General features: G+C 38.9%; 1 protein-coding gene across 3 annotated transcripts in view; it reads right to left on the bottom strand.

Moving 5' to 3' along the window:
* The window catches only part of nlgn1 (neuroligin 1), a 399552-nt gene that overhangs the window by 311700 nt on the left and 61988 nt on the right, over nt 1-25864 (bottom strand). For 2 of the 3 annotated variants that reach the window (XM_086225326.1, XM_086225327.1), the window contains exon 2: nt 23150-24214. In XM_086225326.1, coding sequence (XP_086081452.1) covers nt 23150-23687 — 538 coding nt within the window. In that variant the 5' untranslated portion in view covers nt 23688-24214. Of the gene's footprint in view, nt 1-22234; nt 22295-23149; nt 24215-25864 lie in introns of all 3 variants that reach the window. The other variant, XM_086225325.1, reaches the window with a different exon arrangement.

Below are 25864 nucleotides of genomic sequence, written 5' to 3'. Positions count from 1 at the left end.
CAGTCATCTCCAGTGCAGTGAATATTCACTGAGAAAATGAGAATATAACAGGACCATTTTGTGGACAATGTCAGTTGACAAAGTAAGTACACAAAAATAGGCGGCACAGTGGTGCAGTGGTCAGCACTGTTGCCTCACAGCAAGAAGGTTCCACGTTTGAGTTCTGGCTCTGGCACAGGATCTTTCTCTGTTGAGTCTGCATGTTCTCCCTGTGCCTGCGTGGGTTCTCTCCAGGTACTCTGGCTTCTTCCCACCGTCCAAAGACATGCAATTGGGGACTAGGCTGATTAGACAGTCTAAATTGACTGTAGGTATGACTGTGAGTGTGAATGGTTGTTTGTCTATATGTGTTGGCCCTGTGATGGACTGGCGACCTGTCCAGGGTGTAACCCGTCTCTCCCCCGTAGCCGCTGGGATAGGCTCCAGCCCCCTGCGACCCTTAAAAGCTACAGTTCGTCCTTCTTAGTATTTTTTTTCTTTAAATTTCTATAAATTAAGTTTGGGTGCTATCTAAGCATGTCACTATTTGGATCAAATGGTGTCTGTTTACCTATCATGGTATGTGTTGTTGACACTGTCATTACTATGTATGTGCCATGAAGACATTTTAACTAGTTTTCTTTTAAATGCTAGCTAACTTCTAGTCGCTGAAAATTAACTTGCTGGAAATGTTACTTAAAAACTAGACTCAGATAATGTTGCCTGGATATTCTTAATACGCCTCAGATACATGCATCATCTGAGCATCAAAGGCAGTTCAGACCTGCAACAGCAGACCCCATTCATTTATATAATGTCTAACTTATTTATGTTCATATTTTTTTGATTATGCAATAAAACATGATTTTATCTATTTTAAAATGATGTGTGCATGATTTTCTTTTAGAAATAAGGTAATTGTGAAATACCATAATAGTTTGCTGCTTGCTGGTGAAACGTGAACAAACTTAAAACTGGTTTATGCTTCTGCGTTGCAGCGACGCCGTACCTACACTGTCTACGCAGAACCCTACATGAACCCTACGCCGTAGCCTGATGTACACCACCAAAAAAATCCTGACTATGCGTCGCGTCGACGCGTCGTGACGTGAACGTCAAGGACTGTGACTGGTCCGCTCAGAGGAGGTTGCCGAATGCATGAAGTGGTGGAAGAACCTCCGCGACAAATATGTGCGTCTCCGGAAGAAAATGGCCACAAGAAGTCATGTTCGTCATGTTCAAAGTTTACAGTTTGATTCATGAAAGCAAACAGTCATTCAAAGAAAAGCACTGGAGTTTCTGTTGTAAATAATTTTGTTTTGGAATCCGACAAGAATCCCCCGAAACCATGCAAAGACACAGCCACACACACACACCCCCCCCCCAGCGGCTTGGTGGCAAATTGCAGACCAACACATTCCCTCGACACAGAACTTCAAATGCTCAATGATGGCATAGGGTCTACGCCGTCGCCGCAACGCAGAAGCATAATCCAGGCTTTACATTTCACTTGTGTAAGCATCTGATGGACATAGACTAGATGAAGCAGTACTAAACGAGTGCAGACCTAACTTACACTTAATATATAATCATACAAAGGATAATAATGTTGAAATGGCTAAAGTATGAATATAATCTCAAATCATGTCAACTTGATTGCACAGCAAACAGCTAATTTCAGGAGTTGGTGTACTCGTAGCCACAGATGATAGGCAAAGACAACAGGAGGAGTTGATTTGAGGTAGCACCTGTTGTCATTCCTTATGTTACACAGCATCTGTACAGTGAGACAACAAAAGCAATCAGATCATTAGACCATTAATTCGATTTTATCTCAGAATTGTGACTCTTTATTTCAGATACATGACTTTTATCTAAGAATTTTCACTTCTCTTCTCATTATCTTGACTTTCATTTAATAATTTGGATATTTCAATCTCAGTATTGTGACTTTGTGACTTTTATAACCTAATGTACATCCAACAATAGGGGTGGAGATAAATATTGATATAGTGAAATATCGGGATATTTCATGTGGCCATATTGTATTGATTCAGAGACACCAACTATTGATATTTTGGTCACATAAACATGAAATATATCAACTCTGTATAAACCAAAATAAAATCAATTGTTGCTTTAGCCCACGAGATGGATGGTCACGGTCTACTGAGCTCAACACAGAGAGGGTGCGACTCTTGGGAGATTTGGCTGGCACGTGAGTAGGTGATCATAGCACAGCAACATGGAGGAAGGAGAGACACACCCGGAGAGAGAAATACTGATAAATGCGCCATCAAAATTTAAGGTCAAATGTCTGGAGTTTCGGATTTTTCAAAACAGAAGAAAAGAAAGACATTGACATGACAAATGTAATCCGCAAGAACTGTCGTACAGAAGTGAAATACTCTGGGAACGCAACTAACGTGAGATCTCACCTCTCCTGCTACCACCTAGCAGCACTGGAAGGTGATAGCAAAATGAAGCCAGCGCTTGCAAAATATCAACTGACACTGGATACACTGAGCTTAGTAAAGCTACCTTCACATTCTGAGCGTGCAAGGAAGATTACTCAGTCCATTGTTTACTTCATGGCGAAAGACTTACATCCATTCAGCGTGGTGGAAAACGCCGGGTTTAGCAACATGCTAAAGACACTCGAGCCCAGGTATGTGATTCTGTCTCACCGTTTCTTTGCTGATACTGCTGTGCCTAAACTCTAGTGGGGAGTTAAGCTTAAAGTTGAAGAATCCTTGAGAACAGCAGGAAGGGTCGCATTAACTTGTGATGCTTGGACGTCCAGGTCGGCGGAATCATACATGACTCTAACATCGCACCACATCACAGTGGACTGGGAACTGCAGTAACTATTCTCCAAACGCAAGCGGTACATGAAAGCCACACCAGGACCAACATCCCTGACCTCCTGCGAAATGCAGCAGAAGAATGGGGGATGGCAGACAACGACTTGGTTGTGGTAACAGACAATGCTTCAAATATGTGCATCGCCATTCAGTTAGCGGGATATGTTCATGTGAAGTGTTTCGTTTCACCCACACGCTTAATCTCACGTCACAGCGGGCATTAAACCTGTCAACAGTAGCCAGGCTTATGGTGAGAGTATTGCGCATCACTGCCTTTTTCAGCAGAAGCACAGTGGCAAACCATGCTTTGGAAACAAAGCAGAAGATGTTGCAGCTTCCAAGCCACAAACTCAAAGTTGACATGAGCATGCGATGGAATAATGCATACAAAATGCTTCTGCGGTTCCTCCAACAACAGCCTGCAATTTGTGCAGCCTTGTTGTCTCCCGAAGTGACAAGGAGTGCCAGTGAAATCCTCACTCTGAGTGAGAGGGACATTGCGTACGTGGAAGAAATTGTACGTGCCTTGAAATCAATGAAGGTGGTGATCACTGTAATGTTGGAGGAAAAGAGTCGTACTTTGTCAGTTGCGGCTTCTCACTCAGCTCCTAAACGACACTAATGACAGTATTGCAGACACAGCACTCGTCCGAGACATACAAAAAAAACCTAAATCAAGATCTCAACAAAAGATATGTGACTTCAGTGGAGAAAACACCCTGTACACATCGTCAGCTCTTGACCCCACGTTCAAAACCCTCCCGTTCACGCCAGACTGGTTGCTGAGGCTGTAGCCCTTCAGGTAAACAAACATTTAAATAACACCAGTAATATTTTGGTTTTGCTGTATCTTCTTGTAGTGATGCATTTTTGTTGCTTAAAAACCTGAGAAATACATCTTCTCTATTAGAGTTTTAGTTTTAGAGCTGAAGATTTATTAAAACACAAAGCCAAATAAACAATCATTTTACTCAGGTTGTTACCACTGTCTTGTTTGAATAAGTACACAGCATATTTACTCAATACTTGTGTATACCTAAAATGCATTACATTTATAAACTCCCCCCCCCCCTCTCTCTTTCTGCTTTTCCATGCGTGGATTGTGCAGGAAGAAAAGCAGTCAACCATCTCTCAAGCAGAGGCCTTGGAACGTCAAGTGAGACCCATTCACACTGAGGAGGATCCTGAATCCCTTCCCATCCCAGCCAAGAAGTTGTGTGGGCTTGCAGCCTTGCTTGGTAAAAGTTACAGCAATGTTGCAGCACCACCAAAATCCTTTTCTGCCGTAGCTAAAGAGGAGGTAAGAAGATTCACTGAAGTTGCACCCCTGGCACTCATGAGGATCCACTCAGCTGGTGGAAAATACATGAAAAAGTCTATCCTTCACTTGCTAAACTGGCGTAAAGATACCTCTGCATCCCTGGTACAAGTGTCTCAGAAGAACAAGTCTTCCAGACAGCAGGTGACATTGTGACAGCACAAAGAAGTGCTCTTACATCTGAACATGTTGATCTGAAACCTGTGTGAGCTGCAGTGTTACAATAGTTAACAAGTCTGCAGTCAGTAAAGTTTGACTATGATGACTGAAATACAGGTAAGACACAGTTACAATGAGTAGACAATATTTTAAATTGTGTAAGATTTGTCTTGTAGTTGGTTGGTTGTAGTCATATTTTATTTTTCTATTGAGTTTACACTTGTTGAAGGAGCTGCAGCTTCAAGTCCATTTTGTTGCAATAAATGTTTGAAGTATCATTAATAGACTGAAACCTTTTTTTCAACAGATGACAAGTTTGTCAAGATTAATATTGTTGGCATCTTTTGCAGCTGAAAACTTTGCTATATATCGTGATATATTTGGTATTGCAATACTCATCATATTGCAATATTGTGATAATATCGTATCGTGACTCGAATATCGTGATATCATATCGTGGTGTCTCTGGCAATTACCACCCCTAACCAACAATGGTTGAAAATGTGTGCCTAAATACGTATGTTTGTAAGCCAATTCATCCATGGCGCTCACATACAGAATCAGGCTGTTGTAGATGGCCCTGTGACAACCTGAGCAAATAATGTTCAGCCTCAGCAACAGCTCAGGCTTTAGCCTTTAGCCCACACTAGTATCAATAGATTCAACTAAATGCACAAAATAGTACATGTTCCTAAGTTGACTCCCACACACACTCCCATTTAAACAGAAATGTGATGATATGAACACATAGTGTTACACACTTGTCCAATGGTAGAAGAGCTAACTGTGAGTAGAAGTGAAGTTCTTTGAGATCTCTCAGGTCCATCCACCTTGGAAACGCAAGGCCAAGATTAATTTTGGTCTCATCCCTCTTCATAAGATGCCTTTTTTAGGTGATGAAGGTGTTTTCTAATGAGGTAAATCCAGAGGTTAAGCGCATGATCTGGGTAATAAAGTATCATGCTTTCACATCAAGCTAAAATGTAGCCACTAGTTTTGTTGCTAGTCGCTGTTGACAATTGAAGTTCCCAAAGGATCTAAAAATTTACCAGATCTAGAGACAAAGATGCCAAGTTGGGAACACTGGCGGAATTAGCAAGAGGCAACTTCGCACATGCGCAACTTGCAGTCTAAACACTGGATGCAGAGGGTGATCATCTCCTGCTCTGACTGAAGCTGGGAGGAAATGTCTGCTGTGCGAGGACTGGGCTGCCTTTGAGTGCTTTGGGATGGTGGAAGGGCCCACGGCAGCACCTGCTGCTAGTTGAGAAGAGTAAGTACGACACCTGCTGTCATGTCAGGGTCTCCAAAAGTCTTGATGAACACCAGAAATAGTCGCTTGATTTGTCGCTAGCAACTTATTTGAAAGAGTAGCTAGAGGGGTCTGAATACTCACTAACTATAGCAACAAAGCTGTTGGGTTGGCAACACTTGGCACTGCTGCACCTCGCTTGTTGCAGCATTTTAAAGAGAGGGAAGGGTCAGGAGGAAGAGGAGATGAACCTACACTAACATGAAAACACAAAGCTGAGAACAACACACACAGTGTGTGTGACATCCCACTTTGCTCCACACAGGATTTTGCCACTAGTTCTTTACATAGCATAATTTATTTTTCCTGTAATCTAATAAAGCCTAATTTTGTATTTAGCTCCTTGAAGTGGCCTTTTCCACTATTTTTTCAATGAAAAAAACCTCCAATTTTTTATGTAACCCTTGCTATAACAGTATCTATGCAATCCTCTTCAGGAGCCAACACGGCTGTTTGGAACCAACAGTCGCATCTCACTTTAGCACACCCCTCAGAGGCAGGTGATTGGTCCTTACAAGTAGGTTTCTCACATTATCTACCAGCTGCCTTGCAAGATAATGGGAGTATTGTGCAAAAATTAGCAAATTAAAATCCAACTGTGTGTCTTGGTGGGTCAAGAGGTTGATCATCTTTCTCTTCTTTCTCCAAGAACAAGTCAAAACTTCAACAATGTGTTAACCCAGTATAAAAGGTAGTGTTTATTCACCAGTCACTGGGTCTATAAACACCCCGCTGCTCTGACCAGCCCATATTGTGCCTCATTACCAAACCAAGGTGAAACCTTGTTGAGCATCCAATGCACGCACCATCTGGCCTCCCTTCACCTTGTTAATTTACTTTTCATGCACATATGCACACACACACCCATATACACAGAAATGTAATACAAAACTTGTCAGAAACAGAAAATAACACTTCCACACATTTGCACACATACACACTATAACAATAAACACAATACTGTGGACATTCAAATGTAATAATGGAAGGTATTCAATGTAGCTTTCAATTGAGTAAAGTCAAGGTCAGCAGAGAGAAGACGGCTAAATACTTGACTGTGCCAACAAGCCCTGTAGAGAACAGGACAGCACTGGTAGTCTGTCTGTATCTATGGCTACACTGGACCTGGGCTCTGGGCCAGCATTACAGCGGGCAGCCTGCTCTATTCCTCCATACCCAGTTTAACATCACAGCATAATTAAAGGGACTTGGCAGCCCCCAAACAGCTAATTTCATAGTCCCTTGCACTATACTAGACCCAGCTGGTGTTCCATGGAACACAGGACAGGTTTGCCAGGATCTGAAAATTTATCACCATCACATGTCCGTAGCCAGTCCAGTTTGCAGTTTGGATGATTGAGTTCCAATGTTTCTTTTTCCTTGATTCCAAGTACCTTATGTCACTACATGCTCAGACCTTAAAGACTCTTGGAGTTATTCACGAGGAAATATGCAGAATGCACAATTAGCTCTTTGCTCCATGTCATAGCAAGAACAACTCAAAAAATTCTAGCGCCGAAGACTTTCTATAAATAATATTTACAGTAAGTGCTTCTGTGATGATGCAAACATTGCATCTACAGTAAAGGCACCTGCTAAATCATTAGCATGAACAGTAGCCAGATTAATAATTAACAGCTATTGAGGAAAATGTTTGACAAAATTTACAACAAATCCTGAAAATAGCTAGTCATATGTTCATTTCTTTTGCAGTCTTTAAAACTGTGCCATCCTAATGCTACACAGACTACTCACGCACAAGTGAAAACTGTAAAGTAGGCTGATCAATTCATGCAACATCATAGAATATCTGACACTATTATAATGCAACTGACTCTTCTTCAGCACAATTCAGCAAAAGTTAGAAGGTCTTGATTAAATTATTGCATATTTCCATGGACAAATACATTTCCATCAACACTACCATATGGTTAACAAAATGTAATTGTGCTGTTATTATTCATATGAGTGCATTACAAGCACAACAACCTTCCCACCATGTTTGTATTTACTCTTATGCTCACACTATTTTTTTTGTTTTACTATGTGCTAAATTATCGAATGCTCATATCCAAACTGCAAAAACTAACAATGAATGATTATAATGAGTCAACACAAATGTGGTGCATAAAAACATGTTGGATGTTATAATCCTCACAATAAAATCCGTCTCTCATCTCCTTTTTCTGGCAGTTTGTGTGCAAAAGCTAATATTATTGCCTCATTAGATGACAGCTGTCCCTCCATCATCACTGACTCACTGACTGATATTGTTTCATGCATTGCATAGTTGCATGGCCATTTTGAAAAAGGTCCTCATAAATAATACCAAGGAGTGAAATTGAAACTATGGGAAAAGCTGTTACTTTTCACCATGCCACGTCTAGCTGCATTTCTCACAATGTGCTGCATCTGAAATATGTATGAGGTAAAATACACCGCAACCGAGAGCTCAAGCAAAGCAGGAGCGGAGAACAAAGATTGATTTTTTTTTTCCTTTGGTGATATGAATCTTGGAAATGGAGCAATGTTATGACATTTGTATCACTGCCCCTTTGTGAAGTGGCTGTTGCTTTAATTTGTGTAACTACAGTGGCTGGTGTAAGCCTTGTGCCGAAGGTTAAAATGTCCTTCATTTAATATTCAGGGAAAGGAAAACAATAAGCCGCTTATTTATTTATTGTAATGCAAGTGTTGTGAATATGTATGAGCAGCTATCAATGCTGTCACCTTGAGCAGAGTTTCATGCTTGTTTTCTGTTTGTGTGTGTGTGTGCGTGCATGTGTGTGTGTGTGTGTGTGTGTGAGAGAGAGTGCATATTTGATGTGTAACTATTTGGAGTGGAGAAAGAAAAGAACTATCAGTTGTAAAACAATACAGACAAAACAGGAAAGGGCATACTCTTCTCTTTATTCTGACATTTGCTGACCACAGTTCGACATTTAATGAAAGCTGAGCAGAATGGGTTATTCAATTCACAATGCCTGCTTTTAAGTTTTCACTTCTAAATCACAAACAGGACAAGAAAAAAATTCTACTTCTAAAAGAATCTCTGTGTTACTGCCCTGAAGGTTTTACATTTTTACACCACACTTGCTTAGGTGCCACGAGGACATGTTCAGCACCACTTGGTGCATCACAAGTTGGCATCCAAATTGCTCTTCTGGCAAATTATTTGCTCCCGCTTTCTGTTCTTATGAGAAGAGAGAGACGCTGCCAGTTCACAATCTCTATTATTAAACACATAATACTTGGATTTTGGGCCAACTTTGTCTTGTAGATTTTTATTCCCTTCTTTTCTGAATTGCTTTCTGTGCTTTGCTTAATAATTTGGGTTTTCTAATCAGTATTTGGAAAGCAGTTTGTTGTAATAAAACACAGCAAACTTCTTCAAAGCTTTATTTAGACAGTATGGGAACCCAGAAAAAGTTGTATTTGCACCATGAATAACATTTCAAATATGAATGGATACCAATAAATGCTTTTCATTCAGAGCCAATGCAATATTGATCTAATATTGTACATTTCTAATCCAATTTGTGCTGTAAGCATAGCTGATTATCATAAAGGCTTTTAGAAGGCCTAAATTCAAACCATTTCACCAACCTACGGGATTTACAAAAGCATGTGCAAAAGGAGAATTAACAGAGCGGTCACATGGAGGTAGCAGTTAGGTCTCACCATCTGCCTGCCTTGTAACAGGGTTTTTCCAACAAAAAAACTGACTTTATTTGTTGGCTTACTTGTTTGTAGTAATGCAAACATCAACCTTTACTGAACCCACACGAAAAAAACCTATATGTAACATATATGTCCACAAATATGTTTTCCATATAGGTGACATATAAAGTTTTGGCCAATTTCCTATATTATATGTACATATATGTAGGTTGCATATATGTACATATAGGTTACATATAATGGAAATGGGCCAATTTTATTTACCGTTCACTTATACATCAAACCTATATGTGAACCTATATGACATCAATTCTTTCCCATGTGAAATTCGCAATTTAAAACCAATATGCCTTTATGTACATGAATAATTAAATCCATAAATCAAAACCCAATATGTCTTTAACTCTAACATAACTTTATTCACATACTAGCAGAACAAAAATAATAAAACATCCTCTCAAAACAAATGGGAAAAAAAGATAATTCATGGCTATTCTTGTGCAGGCGGCATAACTCGATGAGCTTGCTGTCTGTAGCAGTGAGTGCCCAACTGCTATACCTAACTTACTTGCTACTTGAATAATTTTTGCTCTGTAAACTGGCAACGACTTTTTCTTCCGTCCATCCCGCCACTCCACGAGAAATATGTCATTGGAAACAGCCTTAAAGAAGATGGGCTCAAAGTTTTTACATGATCGACTGGCAGGATACTCCTTTGCCCCAGTCGTCCCCCTCCGTCCATTCCAGGAGCACAAACTTAATTTTTTCCAACGCCATATTTGCCTCTACTCTGCTCTATTTGACAGGTTTCGAAATCTTCTTCTTCGTTGGTGTGTGTTGGTAGTGGATCAATGAGGTAGCATCATCAATATGCGTCGCCGTGACATGACATTACAAGAGAAGGTCAGAGCAGCGGCAGTCAAGAGAAGAAGAGGAACCTCACTCCCCCAGCTGAAAGAGGGGGCGTGCGCTCATTAGAACAGCCAAGCGTTGCCATTCCATAGGATTTGGGGAGCAATTCATGCATTTTGGGTCTGGAGGTGGTGGGTGGGGGCCCCCAGAAGACAGCCAATAGAAACGCGTTGCCACTCGATGGGGATTTTAGAGTAACTCCTGTAATCTGGGTAAACTGGGTTGCAAAAATTGCCCAATACCCCCCCACTGAATGAGGGGCTTTTTAAGCAGTTTCTTCCCATCAGATACGGTGATTCATAGTAGATCAGGTGAAATGATCAATATGATGAAATTTTTTTTTATTGTATTCGATCCGTGGTGGACTTCATTATTCGTCAGGGCAATGAGCATGTTGCACGACGTAAAAAAAAAAAAATCCTAGTATTTTTTCTTGTTTTTAATGGACAATCTTCCATACATTTAGTTCTATGGTTCAGGTTTGAATTATAAAAATGAAAATGTAAACAATCAATGAGTTGTAAAAAAAAAAAAATATATATATATATATATATATATACACATATATATACATATATATGTATATATATATATATATATATATACATATATATACATATATATGTATATATATATGATTTTTTGTTTTTTTACAACTCATTGAAAAAGTGTTGTTTACATTTTCATTTTTATAATTCAAACCTGAACCATAGAACTAAATGTATACATATATATATACATATATATAGATATAGATATAGATATAGATATATATAGATATATAGATATAGATATAGATATAGATATAGATATATATATAACATATAAAACTCCATTATATATGAGTTACATCACAACTGGCCTTTTGAAAGCTCAGTCACATGCAATATCTGCTTATCTTTTTCCAACAAAGCAAAAGCTCTTTGGAGGAAAATAGATTAATCCGTTACTTTTCATTTGTTTAGTGACATGGAGTACTGACATGAGGTACCGGATGTTTCTTTGTAAATGTTCCACGAAACACCATTATGATTAGTTTTAAATCCAACACAAAAGTTTTTGTTTCATGTTTAATCCTTTAGTTCCAGTGAAATACTAGTACATACTTTATATTTACATTATATGCTTTACGATATGAGGAGATAAAATGAAGGCTTTCTTGAAATTAACATTTATTGAAGTACATAAACAGCAGACATAACCACAAAAATTGATATTGTAATAACTTGCAACCCAAATAACCTACTTTAAAAAAAAAATATATATATATATATATAGAGAGAGAGAGAGATAGATAGATAGATAGATATATTTTCTGGCTTTACTTGTATTTTGGTGACATCACATCCAAATGGTCTAAATGTGTCTAACAGTATCATTTAAAATAATTAAAATTTGGTACCTTTTTCAAAAAATCCAAATCCCAATCCAAAACCTTTTCTTCTGCATTCAGTTGTTGCTACTGTTCCTCATAATAGTTCTGTTAGTTCACTACTGAATGTGAGTATCAGTTTTTATTATTGATTGATTTCAGCACAATTTACTGGCAGTGTTCCAGCCATTTGATATTTGCTCAACTGCATGGGTGGATCTTTAATAAGAGAGTTTGAGAAGCCTTGATTTATAAACATCTTGTAATATATTTGTTGAAATTGTTAGCAAACAGTTGCTTGTTTCCGGCTCCAACAGTAACACAGTAAAATCATTCTTCATTTGGAGTTAGCTCTGTTCACTGCCAAAGCTACGTAAAGGGGTTGAGCATGAGCCATGGAAGAACTCCTACATGTTTTGAACAGATTTGAATCTCACAACATGTTGTCCCCTCTCATTAATAATGTGAGCAAGGCATTTTTTGACACACTGTTCAGATAGTGGATGAGAACTTATTTGTCCTCACAGCCACAACTTTCCCTTGTCATGTGCATTCATTTGCCAGAAATAAGGCAGACTTGACTGTCTAAGCAGAAAGATTCACACTTCTAACTTTCAGAAGTGACAACAAAATTAGTACTTTTTTTTAAATGATCTATTTATTGTCTGTCAAGATTTAAAAAAAAAAAGATGTTGGCATTAGCAACAGGTGTCTTCCAGTGAAATCATCATCTTATTTGATATAGGCTAAACATTTATCATCACCATTACATTAAACTTCTAACTGCAATTGATATCTCAAATAAAATGTCAAACTGTGTTGATTTTCTCTGGACATTTTCAGTCATTTCAAAGGAATGGTACATTGACCTTGGCTGAGGTCTGACCTTCAACTTTCTGCCCAGCATTTTTTTTTTTTATTCCCATCCACCACTGGTGTTTTTGAATATTTTCACTCGTATTTCAATAGCCCTACATTTTTTAACTTGTATTGCAGCAAGAGACTATGGTGGATACTGGGATGTGGTTTCAGGGTTCAGGGCAAACAGGCAAAAATGGTTCGATTCGCTCTGAAATAAGCTGTGGGGATTGCCAATAAATGGTCAGAAACAATATACAGGGAACCATGTTTTGAGTAACCCAGACACCCATACACTGCAGTCCAGAATACTCCTGTTGTTATGTCTATGCACTTTCATTCAACATTCACTGCATATTAAAAAAACCTAGATGGGTCTCTGTTTTACCTTCTAAAACTAATAGGTATATTGCTTTTATCAGTGGTGGGCCGTCAGGACCAGCAAGGCCTTCTCTGCTGGCCTAAACATACACAGAAAAGTTTTTGTTTTTTTTCATAAATATGCAGATAAAATTATTCTCCATAGTCAGTTCTCTTCATGTCATAGTATATCTACTTGGTTGTGCTGCTTCCAGTGTTGTATATTAAGGTAGAGTATTTATCCAATCATGTTTCAGCTAATTTGTGTTGTCAGGGTTTATGAAATCTGTCTGAGGCCTGAAGAACAGAGCAGGCTCAGAATCAGACACAGTCAGTTGCAATAGTCAATCAGATCTTGAGTCTGCAACACCAAGGCCAGGATGTCTTGTGCGGAACTTGACATTTACGAGTCCCTTGATTGGATAAGAACTCATGAGAGCCTGAAAGGCAGCACTTTGCAAAATATCTGAACGATCTGAACTCCAGAGATCCCTTCGCTAACAACAGCTATTGCTGTATTTTCTAATGACAATTCATGAAAAACTGGATCTTGTGAAAATAGGTCAGCTCACCCCTATGCTAGTTTACAGCATTAGCCTCCATGTCCATAGAAAATGACTTACTGATGGAACTCAATGCATAGATAAACTGGGCAACAGAGCAACAGAGCCATTGAAGTCTTCTAGAGAAAAGAAAGGAGGATGGATTTTATTTTCAAATATGCAGGCACTGTGGAGGAGATCCTTGTTGGTGAGTGCAAGCATTTTATTTTCATTTTTAATATCCATCCATCCATTTTCTACCATTTATCCTGTTAAGGGCTGCGGGTGGCTGGAGCCTATCCCAGCGGCTTTCGGTCGTGAGGCGGGTTACACTCTGGACGGGTCGCCAGTCCATCGCAAGGCCAACACATATAGACAGAGAACCATTCACAGTCACAGCCACACCTACGGTCAATTTAGAGTATTCAATTAGCCTAGTCGCCATTTGCATGTCTTTGGACTGTGGGAGGAAGCCGGGGTACCCAGAGAGAACCCACACAGACACAGGGAGAACATGCAAACACCAACAATGCACAGTTCATGGAACAAATTTATTTAAGCTCACCTTGCATACTTTTGGTGGACTTATTAAAACTTTGTTGACTAATCACAATCAAAATCAGAATCAAAAATCCTTTTTGAATCTTTTAAAATCACCTTTTATTTTTGAGTTTTGACAGTATCCATGAACCTAGTTTTCTACTCTTAATTTGAATGTGAGCTTTTTGATTTTAAATGCTCCGCTTGAGTGTTGCTCGACAAACCTATATTAAGGTGATGGTATTTTGCAGCACAAGACTACCAATGTCAAATGCACCATCTTTTCAGAGTTAGATGATATTTCTACTCTCTGTCTTGTATTTCTTTATTCTTTAGGATCATGTACCATTGGAGCTACATTGATCATGTCCACTACATGCCAGGCAGCCAGCACAGATATCCAGTTGAGTTTTGACACAAAATTCTGTAAGAAAGGACAGAACTTAAAATTCTCTTAACACATACCCAAAACCATATATTCATACAGACCCACACACACACACACACACACACACACACACACACACACAAACAAATACTAACATGGGATGAAACGCAAGTGTAGAGAAATTACGGTTTGAATGGAGGTGACAGAACCCTCAGGGGAGACCTAAACATAAGAAGGGTCATGCCTACTCCTGTCTTTTAATCCCTGTGTGTCTATGTTTGAAAGTGTGTGTGTGCACGGCGCCTCCCACTGGATCCTCCTTCACCAACTACAAAACTAGGACAAAGCCACAGGAGTGAGAGAAAGACAGAGGAGCAGGAGGACAAAAAAGAGAAGAAGTGAGATGTTGGAGGGTGAATAGGTCAGGAAGGATAGTGAGATGGAGGCAGATGTGAGGGAAAAGGCCAACCTGCATAGACGGATCAAGATGGATGGAAAAAAAGAAATGAAACAAGCGGAGAGAGACAAGGGAGAGTTTTGACAATAGTGAAAAATTCACCCTCTGTGAAGTTGACTGCATCTTGACGAAAGTCACATCTACAATGGAGCTCCTACTCCAAACCCCTCTGGAGTGGAGAAAACATCAGAATAATGCACCATGTTGAAATATTTCCGGAACTATTTGAGATATTAAACAGTATCTACACGCGCTGGGAAATGGCCTAGTTTGCAGTTTAAATGTCCTAGTTTGGGTTTTAAAAGCTTAATTCAGCATAAAGTAAACATAAAGGGAGTCCCAGCCCACCACAGTGGCACCTTACAGAAAGGTTTTGTTGTTGTTGTTGTTGTTGTTGTTTTTTGTTGTTTTTTTTTTCTCGTCTCACAAGGTCTGACAGCACTGAGGGGTGAACAGTTGATTCCATGAAGCACATGTGTTCCATGAGACCCAGTCATCTGAGCTAGCTGCTTGCATAAGGCACACCAGCATAGCACACAATCGTGTCATCTCTCCAGAACTGACTCTTTAATGCTGTAGAATTCATCAATGAATAATATGCATTTGTCGTACTGATACAGTACAGCTTTCTACAGTATTGACTGGGTGTGTATTTAGTGCCCAAGCACCCCATGGTGTGAAGACCCTATTAAATGTTCATTATTATTATTATTATTATTATTATTATTATTATTATTATTATTATTATTATTATTCATAAAATTAATCATATCTTCAAAGAGTTAAATATTCCTGAATGCACAAACATTTACAGACACATGGGTTGTGGTCAAATTGTACCTGCAATATGGGTTTTGCAAAATCTCTATTATAAGGATGCTATATTCTAGGTAAGTTCATTTGTGACTCTAACACCCACACTTAACACTGAATACTCAAAAAACTGACATACAGATTTTCTCTGCATAAAGGTTACATGCCATAGTCATGTCTGTCTCTATATTGTGAATTGTAAAACAGGTAGTTCCAATCAAGAAATATTTTTAAATCAGTGCCATGAATGGAAAATACATCATAACCATAGATGTATTTGTATTATTTATTTTGGGGTTAAAGGAAAACAAAATTAAAACTCCTTTCTAAGAAGTATGAACTTCAGTTTTTAATACTTACAGCTATATTTCACAGAAAAAAGCAACAATCTTTCTACACAGAATAAGATTGATTTTTCTGAACTTTTGCCATCAATGTAAAACATCAACCAATTACATCACAACAACAAAATTCCTATGTGTATGAATAGCTACTTAAGTTAAGTAATTCAACAAACAACATCATGATTAATTAAAGACAATAGACAATGTTTCCATAGGTGGGCAGACAGAGCCGCACTGCTTTCTCCATTTTCTGTGTTGAGACTGAAACATATTTCAACAAAACATAAAACAAGTATGAAAAAATATATTTATTTCCTTGGCTCCCAAAGCCACAAGCTTGCCTATTACTTTCACTGTTCTGTTATGTTGCATGAGCATGCAATACATGCCCTAACCCTCTGACCAGACTCCTATGTTGGTACTGCTACACAAAAAAATATTTCAGCACATTGGTTGACTTATTATTACTGGTTAGTGATGAGTCGCATACTCAGATTAAAATGAGTATCTGGTACAGATACTGCAGTGTTCTGAGTACCTAACAAATAACAATGTCAGTTTCTGTGTGAAGGGCTTGTTTTTGAGGAGGGAAAGTTCTCATTTGGTGTCTGTGTCCCACAACACTCTCTGGTATGACATGTATTCCAGGCAGCCTGCCTGTCAGTCACACACAGAGTCACTCTCCCAATGTACACACACACACAGTTGACAATTGCTGTTCGCTGTGGTTGCCTCTGTAATCACACAAAAGATAGACACGTTTCCTTTTCGCTGAGTGCAGACACAACTGTTTTGTGTACAGGATTCACTGCTCATTGCTGTTTTTTCACTGTTAAGAATTTATTCTCCCATCAATCTGCTTCTGTTTGGAAAATAACAAATGAGAAGGGTGCTGCAAGTCATTGGACCTCATGCTAAGACACAACTGAATGAAGCTCTGCTTTTCATAAAATTCTATATTCAAACGCGGAATGGGGTACAGAGTGGTAGAAATCAGACCAGGTGCTTTTATTAAAAAAGCAGTAAGCACTGCATCATCCCCAGAGCTACAGCCACCCTTTCAGTTCATTTAACCATTAATAAACAAAACCCTACCACAATCTGCCCTGCAAACAAATAACACTCCCCTTTTTAAGTGTATGTGCATTCATACTCACACATAGTCTCAGTTTTATATCTGTTCTACTTGAATCACTTATATACTCAGGACACAAGTGAGTGATACAAATTGTAAAAAGCAGTCAACTGCTCCAGATTACAAGGTAGTCGGCATCAAGTCAGTTGCAGGAGAATCTCAATTGGAGACTGATCTGAAAATAAATTTCATGTTCTGCTGAAAAACATCTAAAGCTTAATCTGAGGCTGTTTAAAATATTTTTAGAATAAATAATCAATGTAGGAACTTCTGATCAGTCCTAATCATTTTCTTGAAACCCCTTCAACAAATAACACACACTTCCCCGTTAAGCTGTATTCACTTCCATAATGCCACAAACTACAAATGCAAATGAGCTTGTATTACTGAATCTGTGGAAAACCAAGTCATCAGTGTGCCTTGCTCTACCTATAAAGCCACTTGTAGAAATGGTCAGTTACATGTATTCCATTTTTCTCATGTCAAAAAGACATTTTCTAAATCTCTCCATGTCAAGTCAGGAATGTCTCCTTCAAACTATGAGTCTGTATATGAATCAATTTGCATTATTTAAATATGTATAGCTCTTTACTTCAGTCTCAGTCATCATGAACATAAAATAGCGTTCATACAGTATGTATATTACAGCAACATTCATCTGATGCATTGTATGTATTTTTCACAAGGATTTCAAAGCATCCAGCATCCATATGTACACTGGACTGTCACCAAAAACTAATGATATTGACCTAGTTTCTCTATTGACTGATGAACTGTTATACACAGATTCCAGATCTGTTCAAGGTCCACAGCCAGCAGTTGTCATCCAATGGGGATAGAACTCCATGTTTCCTTGAGCTTGAGATGGCTGAGTTTTTTGGAGTGCTCTGCCATTATCACAGCTGGAGGTTTGCTTTCAGAAAATGCTCCATTTCTAATCAGATTGCATTTGTGAGTAGGTGTGAAAGCATATGAAGTGCAGTAAATATACAACAACAGTTTTTTTTAAAAATGAAGAAAAGAACAACTAATATCTGTTCAGTTATAATGATGGAAGAAGGGGGGCTGTGATCTACTGACCCCATTCTGTTTCAATATTGGCAGTTTATGCTGCTTAGCAGGAATTAGAGCACAATGAAGCAAATAATGGTTAATATTATTTTTCTACCAGCAATGTGCATAAGACAGAGTTTCAGCAAGAGTAAAAATTTGCTCCAACACATTAACAAAATAGGTGATTTTTTGTTGTTTGTTTAACTGTCAAGTACATATTTGTTCAATTAGCTGTGATCTCTGAGAGATAAGGAGTAAGGTTCCACAACAGTTACTTCCATTGTAATAATAGACAGTAAATGCAGTGAGAGAGAGGACTAACTGCGGCACAGCTAGGTCTGATCTCATTAGAGAGACCACGATCCCAGCATGTGAGATCTTAATGACCGTACTCAACCCAGACACATCAAAAGCACTACTTTTAACCATGGAAGACCATGCTATGAGGCAGTACAGTATAGGAGTATACAGTATACCTTATGAGGACACATAGCTCGGTCTCACAGCAATTACACTTTGCTTCACTCAGCCTCACTGGTGCTCTATTGTTTGGTTCTTTGTGTCCTGATCTCACTTGTCCTTCATGGTCTAATATTACTACTTATCTTGTCTTCATCAGTGTCATTCTCTGGATCACCTCTATTTCCCCTTTAACTCTAGTACTCTTCTATCATCATGAACTCTGCCATGGTTAGACCTAAACATAAGCTACACTCACAAAAGCTCCTAATAATAAACCACTGACTGATGATATGACTTATCATAAAAAAGCCATAGTTAGTTGCAATCCAGTATGACTGTGGTTGAACTGGAGAGGTTATGGACTTAGCAAAGATGCCAAACCATGTTAAAGGTGAAGATTTGCTTGTCTATGTATATCTGCACCTGCAGCTCAAGGGCATCCTTTTGGTCAAATCTCATGCATGACATCAGCTTCTAAACTAATCCCTTCCTTAAAGACATGTACCCTAAGAGGAGATTTGTTGCACTGCATGAGAAAAATGGTGGTCCAACCCGATACAGTGATGTGTTCATTTCCACAACCCCAGGAAGATATCTTAAGATAAAACTGTACAGTTTAGAATGTCCTTGGCAGGTCCTAGACTCACCTCTGCAAAAAATCGGAGAAATCTCCTGTTGGCTCATTAGAAGTCTTAGATCTTTTACTTGAATTTGTGACAATAATAAGTGAAAACAAAAGTGTTATTAAAAGTCTATTGTATTTTTTTACTGTATTTCTTCCAATCTCGCCCAGTCAGCAACTGCATACATGGAACTAGAAACATCAGACCAAAGATACCTTACATACTGAATGAGGGGATGATTAGCTTTTTAGAGCATAAGGAAGAGTTCCTGCCAAACCAAGTGACATCTTCCATGGCTTCTACAGGAAGTAAACTGGCTTATACTCAAAGCTAATTCAGCAGATTAGCTAGACATCATTGTTGGCAGTTCAATGATAAATGATAAAGACATGTCACACTCTTGCTTTTAATGACACTTAATAACAGTTGAATCTAATTTAAAAAAAACAACAAAAGAAATCCCCTGATGTCCGGAACAGCAAGCTTACATGAATGATAATAATGCCTCATTTATAACTCAGAAGTATGCAGAATGCATTTGACAGTGGAAGGATGAGGTGGATGCAGGTGCACATAAATAACATGGCACTGAAAACGTGCCATGTTTGTAAGGGACACATACTCTGCTGTAACCTAAGACACTGGTTCAATTTCATACAAAGTAATTGATTAAAAAAAAACCCAAAAAACAGGGTCTAACTTGTAAGTAAATATATTGTATACACCCAAGAAAAACAGCTTATTTTCCAAATTGATGAGGTTTCATGGAAGAAAAATAATTCTGTGCTGTTTTCCTGAGCTTATACAGTATATTCTAAAAAAGCTGGTAACTTCCAATATGACTTGAGCTGGCCAGGTGCTTCTGATGAAGTCAGTTCCTGCTCCAGGGATGGTAACATCAGAGCTTATCAATGGTCCAGTTTCCACTTTCCCTCTTTAAACTCCTTTGAAGGGAAAATGATGGTGAGGCTGGCTTGCTGCTGACGCTGTACCCACCAGTCTCTGCGGTGACCATGGTGGACCACTGCCACACAATCTTGGCTCAATTAAAAGCATCATTAAACTGTTCTTTTCTTTCAAAGAACAGCAAAATTCACTATCTTTTTTGACATGTTTACTTACTAGTGTTGTTATATTCATAGAAATGCTGTTTTGTCAAGGTGTGGAAAAAGTAACACCTGACATTTATCAGTTATAGGTTACACCCGTGTTACCCGTCCCTTTTACAATAAACGTTAGAAAGTAATTCTGAACAACTGATAGATTTATTCCAATAGTCATACTAGTTTCATGATGTGAACTGCGATTGGTCATTCACACCTCACATACCTTTTCTGCAGTTTGCAATGATTTGACACAATTGGTACTGCTAACATCTCTACTAGCTCTTCTGCCTCTGTAGTGCATCAGTCCAGCTGATTGAACCGGCAATGAGTCTGGGCCAAAGTAATAAGTCCAGAAAACCTCCAGAAAGCTGTAGAATTGACAGAACATCTAATAGTACATGATTGCCAGATGCAGCTATGTGATGATTTGCGACTCAGACTGTAGCAAGAGAGAAGGTCCTGGAGGAAGAAACTAAAATAATAAAAAGGCAACTGCCCACTCTCCCACTGCCCTTGCCCACTCTCACTGACCATGGTGCATCGAAAAATATATACACACTGTCAAATGAGAGTTGAAAATACTATAAAGTCAATTATGGACTGGCAAGTACATAAGTACAAAATTCCTCTTGTGCAATTCAATTATTATAGGCTCTACTGGGTAAACTTTTGACATTAAAACCCACAATAACACAGACTTAATTTGGCACTTGTGTAAAATTAAAATTAAATTCATATTATTTAGAGAACTATTCCAAACAGCCTAGATCCATTCATTGGTGTAATTAACCATATGGAATCCCATACCCATATGGGGGGCTTGGAATAATAATGAGTGTTGATGTTATGTTACAAAACGTATCCCTGTGTCAGTGCATCCTTGTGTATCAGTGTGCAACACACTTGGACAGGAGAAAAGGGAGAGGTTAGAGTGGACATGTATTTGTGTAGTATTCAGAAGAGGAATGCATTTTAAGCTATTATGTTGCTGCCAAGACACTGACATTAACACCCAGACCTCATCAAGTACCAAGGACACTGTCAACGGTTTTCTCTCTCTTTCTCTCTCTCTCTCTCTCTGTCTCTCTGTCTCTCTCTCTCTCTCTCTCTCTCTCTCTCTCTCTCACACACACACACACACACACACACACACACACACACACACAGCACAAAGTGAGGAGGGCATTATCTTGATGAAGCAGTGCTTGATACAGTAGCCCGAGCCAACCTGAACACAGCTCTGCTTTCTTGTAATGAAGATTACAGAGTCAAGGCCCAGCCTGAGCTCATCTTGTTAAACACTGCATGCAACTGCATCACCATGAGTGTGTGTATGTGTGTTTGTGACAGTGTGCCTGATCTCATATGCTCCTGCTCCTATCTCCAACTAAATCAGTTGTCAGTACTGCACAGCTTCTGACTCCTGATCTGGCAGCTTATCACATCTATGTTGTTTCCAAGTCTTGCTGACCAACGAGAGCACACATCAATAAACCTGCGAGTGTGGTACCTCATTATCAACAAACCTTCTCAAGGTCTACAAATTAACTGGCTGATTCAGGGTTGTTGTATGCATCATTCTGAACATCTGCAGGATATCTATTGTAAAAATCTGTCAAAACTGACTGAGGCCTGTCCTGCTTAAGTCACTGATTCCTGCTTAAGTGCATTTCATCAGTCAGGGAAAACTGGCTCTGACAGCGTATTTTTTTTTTCTATTCATTTATTTTAATTTATTTTTAGGCCCCCAATTCACAAGTAGCTTTAAAACAGTGCTGCCTTTTAAATGTAGCATTCAAATAACCTTCAAAAACCCTGAGTGGAGACCTGAATAATTTGTGGACCTTGATCTAACAATTGCTGTCTTCTGTGCCACACATCTTTTTGTCTTCTTCCTGTTTTCAGTCGTTTCTTCTGTCTGTTGCATGGTAAAGGTTGCGTTTATATCATACATACCTCCTTGTCTACAAATTTTCTTGCCCGGTTTCCTGGCACATTCCTTGGATATTCTTTTAACTGTAAAATGAATAAAAGACTAAAGAATAACATGGACCCCTGGACGTGTTATGCACACTACTGCTAGCATGCACACGCCGTGACACACACACACCCGCACACACAGACAGACAGACAGACAGACAGACAGACACACACACACACACACACACACACACACACACACACACATACACACAAATGCACACTCACACTCACAGACTGACACATGCACACGCACAAAAACACACACACACACACAGCTGATTGACTGAAAAAGAAAGATATTGAAATAAAGAAAAAAGGAGAGAATGAAACACACCAACTCAATCAGTTTAGTATTCAATCCATCAGTTGGAGAGCCAGTCATTCAGCCAGTCAGCAAAATCAATTGGTGATGATAATGACGAGGAGTGTCTTGTTTAATGAACTACAGCCATAATGGCAAAGTTCAATAGGGTACGATGAGCTACAGACATGAAGGTGAGGAAAGCTGCTGAGAAGGCAAATAAAGCCATGTGGAGAATGAGTAGAAGGATAGAGGGGGAGGATGCTCAGGTAGCTAGAGGAGAGGGAGTATAAGGAAAATGGAAGGTCAAAATATGAGTTGTAAAATATAAAAGAAAAAAGGTTTCAACAGATATTTCTTCAAATCATTCACACAGTCATGTATTTTAAGCAGTTCATGCACATAAAACATGCATGAGGTCATGCTTTCCGTCTACTAACAGACAGGGACAAAGACAGTAATGTACTTGCATAGATAAAACACACCCCAACTACACACCCATCAAACAGAAATTTGTGGGTTCAATTGCTTCCATTCCACCCATTTGTCCCCACAACCACCCTCCCTCAACCCACAGGCAAACTCACCATCCTCAGTGGGCACATAGATGTTAAGATAGAGACAGTCCTCGCTCTGGTCCTGGACATATGTGGAAACAACGTCAATGCTGTTGGTGAACCACACTGGCAGCATCACATCTGGAAGGCGGCCCTCCACAATGCTCTGAGGACACACTGGGGCAAAGTGTGTGGCATTGCGAATGTCTGGCCATGGCACTGGCGGCTCAGGTGGCTGAAAGCGGTGCTCGCCAGTTGGTGGAGCAGCATATGGGACACCCAGAAACTGGACAACAGGACCCAGGATCTCATTGTTGAGCTCCTTCTTGATGCCGCGCAACTTGCCATTGTTGGTAGTGACCACTGGATCGTTCTCATCAAGTTTCTGAGCCCAAACAGCAGCTGGAGATGCATACAGCAGCAGGACACCCAGCCACTTCAGAGAGAATATCAACCAGCTGAGGCTTGTGCGACCTTCCATCCCTATACTCCCCATCATATTTCTGCCAGTCTGGGTGGTCTGAAGTGGTTGGCACCCCGTCCTTGGATGGTGCTTCCACCTGGCCATCGCACCTACTCCTCGCAACTTGTTCACTTCGTTCTTCCTTTTCTCCCTTTAGAGTGAGTAATTCCTTAAATTTCTCTCTTTCTCTTACTTGCCATACAGATGCAAAAAAAACCCCAAAAAAAAACAAAAAAGAAAAAACAAACCACAATCACACCAAAATATACATAGGCACAAGGATGCTGATAGCTCCAGGGGGGATAAATGTCACAGTCACAAATGATAATATCAAGACAGTGCTAACCATCCGGAGATGCAGCAGCCATCAGCTTCCTCCAGCATGATGAGGGGAGATCTGATAATTATTCCTCAAAATATTTTTTCACATGGGTGCTGCCAGCAATCAGATCAATGACAGAGATAGCATTGATGATATCATCATTAGGCTCCACTGCTCAGCAGGTAAACTAGCCAGTCAGTGATAACAGTTTCCATGATGTTGGGGGGGTGGCTAAGGACACGGCCATGTAGCGCAGCAGAGATGCAGAACAGGTTGTAGAAGTTATACTTGCAGCGGGTTGATTCTGTCCCTGCAACACAGAAATGAAACAACAATCAGAACTCACAATTAAACATGTAATGTTATTTTCATTTAAGTTCACCATATGGCCAAAATTTTGCTAAGCAACAGTGTAACAAATTATCCTGCGGTACGTATTTGTAATAATCCCTTCTTCTTAATCTGCCTTTCCCCCAAAGATTCATATTTGGCATTATTTATCCAAGGGCTTAGTCCCATGAAATGCAACTTGCAGAATTAATTATGATCACTTTCGTTTGCTTCCTGCAGGGCATACAAAAATCAATCATAAGTAGAACAGATATTTGACTTGTGTTATACCCATGCGCATACATTCATCAATTACAGAGGAACATAATATTGATTTATAGCACACAATAGAAATCAACGGTTTAAAATGCAAAATGTCCATCAGTTTTCATGGTGACAGATACCTCCTATTTTTTGCCATGTTTGTCAAACTGTGTAATTTCATACCCTACACAAAATTTGGAAGGCTCAACAGATTTTTCAGAGAGACAACTCTGTTTGTGAATAATGATCTGTGTGGTAGAGTTATGTATGCTGCACTTCAGGAAATAACTTGCCCTTTCTGTAATGAGGGACAGAGTAAAAACCACTGTGTTTAACTCAAGGTGTTGAAGGGGTGTAAAGTAAGGCTGCATCCATCCCAAGGTTGTCATGTGCATATAATGCTGTAAAGAAAATAACAACAACAATATGCTCATTGATGACAGGTTTTATGTGACAGTAAAAACAAATCAACAACCCTCCCTCTGTATTCCTCAGGGCAAGAGGGTTTGTGGCTGCGTTGCTGGGTTGTTCTGCATTGATGTTTTTCTAGGTGCAACTGATGAATTGGCAACTGCTATGTGTGTGTATATATATATATATATATATATATATATATATATATATATATATATATATATATATATATATATATAAAATGCTAAATTATAATTCTCACATAACTCACATAACTTCACAGTTAAATGAGCAGCAGAAGTTCACATATATATATATATATATATATATATATATATATATATATATATATATATATATATATATATATATATATATTTATAAGTGAACTTCTTTTATATATATATATATAACTGAACTTATATATATATAACCTATATACAGGGAGAACATGCAGACTCCACACAGAAAGATTCTGTGCCTGAGCCGGGACTCAAACTTGGAACCTTATTGCTGTGAGGCGACAGTGCTAACCACTACACCACTATGATGCCAGGCCACCGCATATTTCTGACAGTATCATAATTTAAATGGAAAATATTAGAACTGATGTTCATCTATTTAGAAGTTATGACCATTGAAAAAAATGACACTGCTTACAACACAAAAATGTAATATTTGGAAAGAGTTCAGATGTATGAATTCAGTATGCATTTTTTTATTTTGGAATTACGCTGAATACATGATTATTTGCAGTTTATATATATATATATATATATATATATATATATATATATATATATAAATGAACTTCTGCTGCTCATTTAACTGTGAAGTTATGTGAGAATTATAATTTAGCATTTTTAATTTGTGTGATCAATGTGCAGCAAATGAATATGATATATCATGATGGATGATAATATTCGTAAAGTCATGTGCTTACTGGTCTTTG

Source organism: Aulostomus chinensis, chromosome 14 (assembly GCF_037954235.1).
Source record: "Aulostomus chinensis isolate RoL2024-O1b breed Wild chromosome 14, RoL_Achi_v1.0, whole genome shotgun sequence".
NCBI lineage: Eukaryota > Metazoa > Chordata > Actinopteri > Syngnathiformes > Aulostomidae > Aulostomus > Aulostomus chinensis.
Note: the sequence above shows the minus strand (reverse complement) of the source record. Positions and strands in the feature narration are given on the sequence as shown.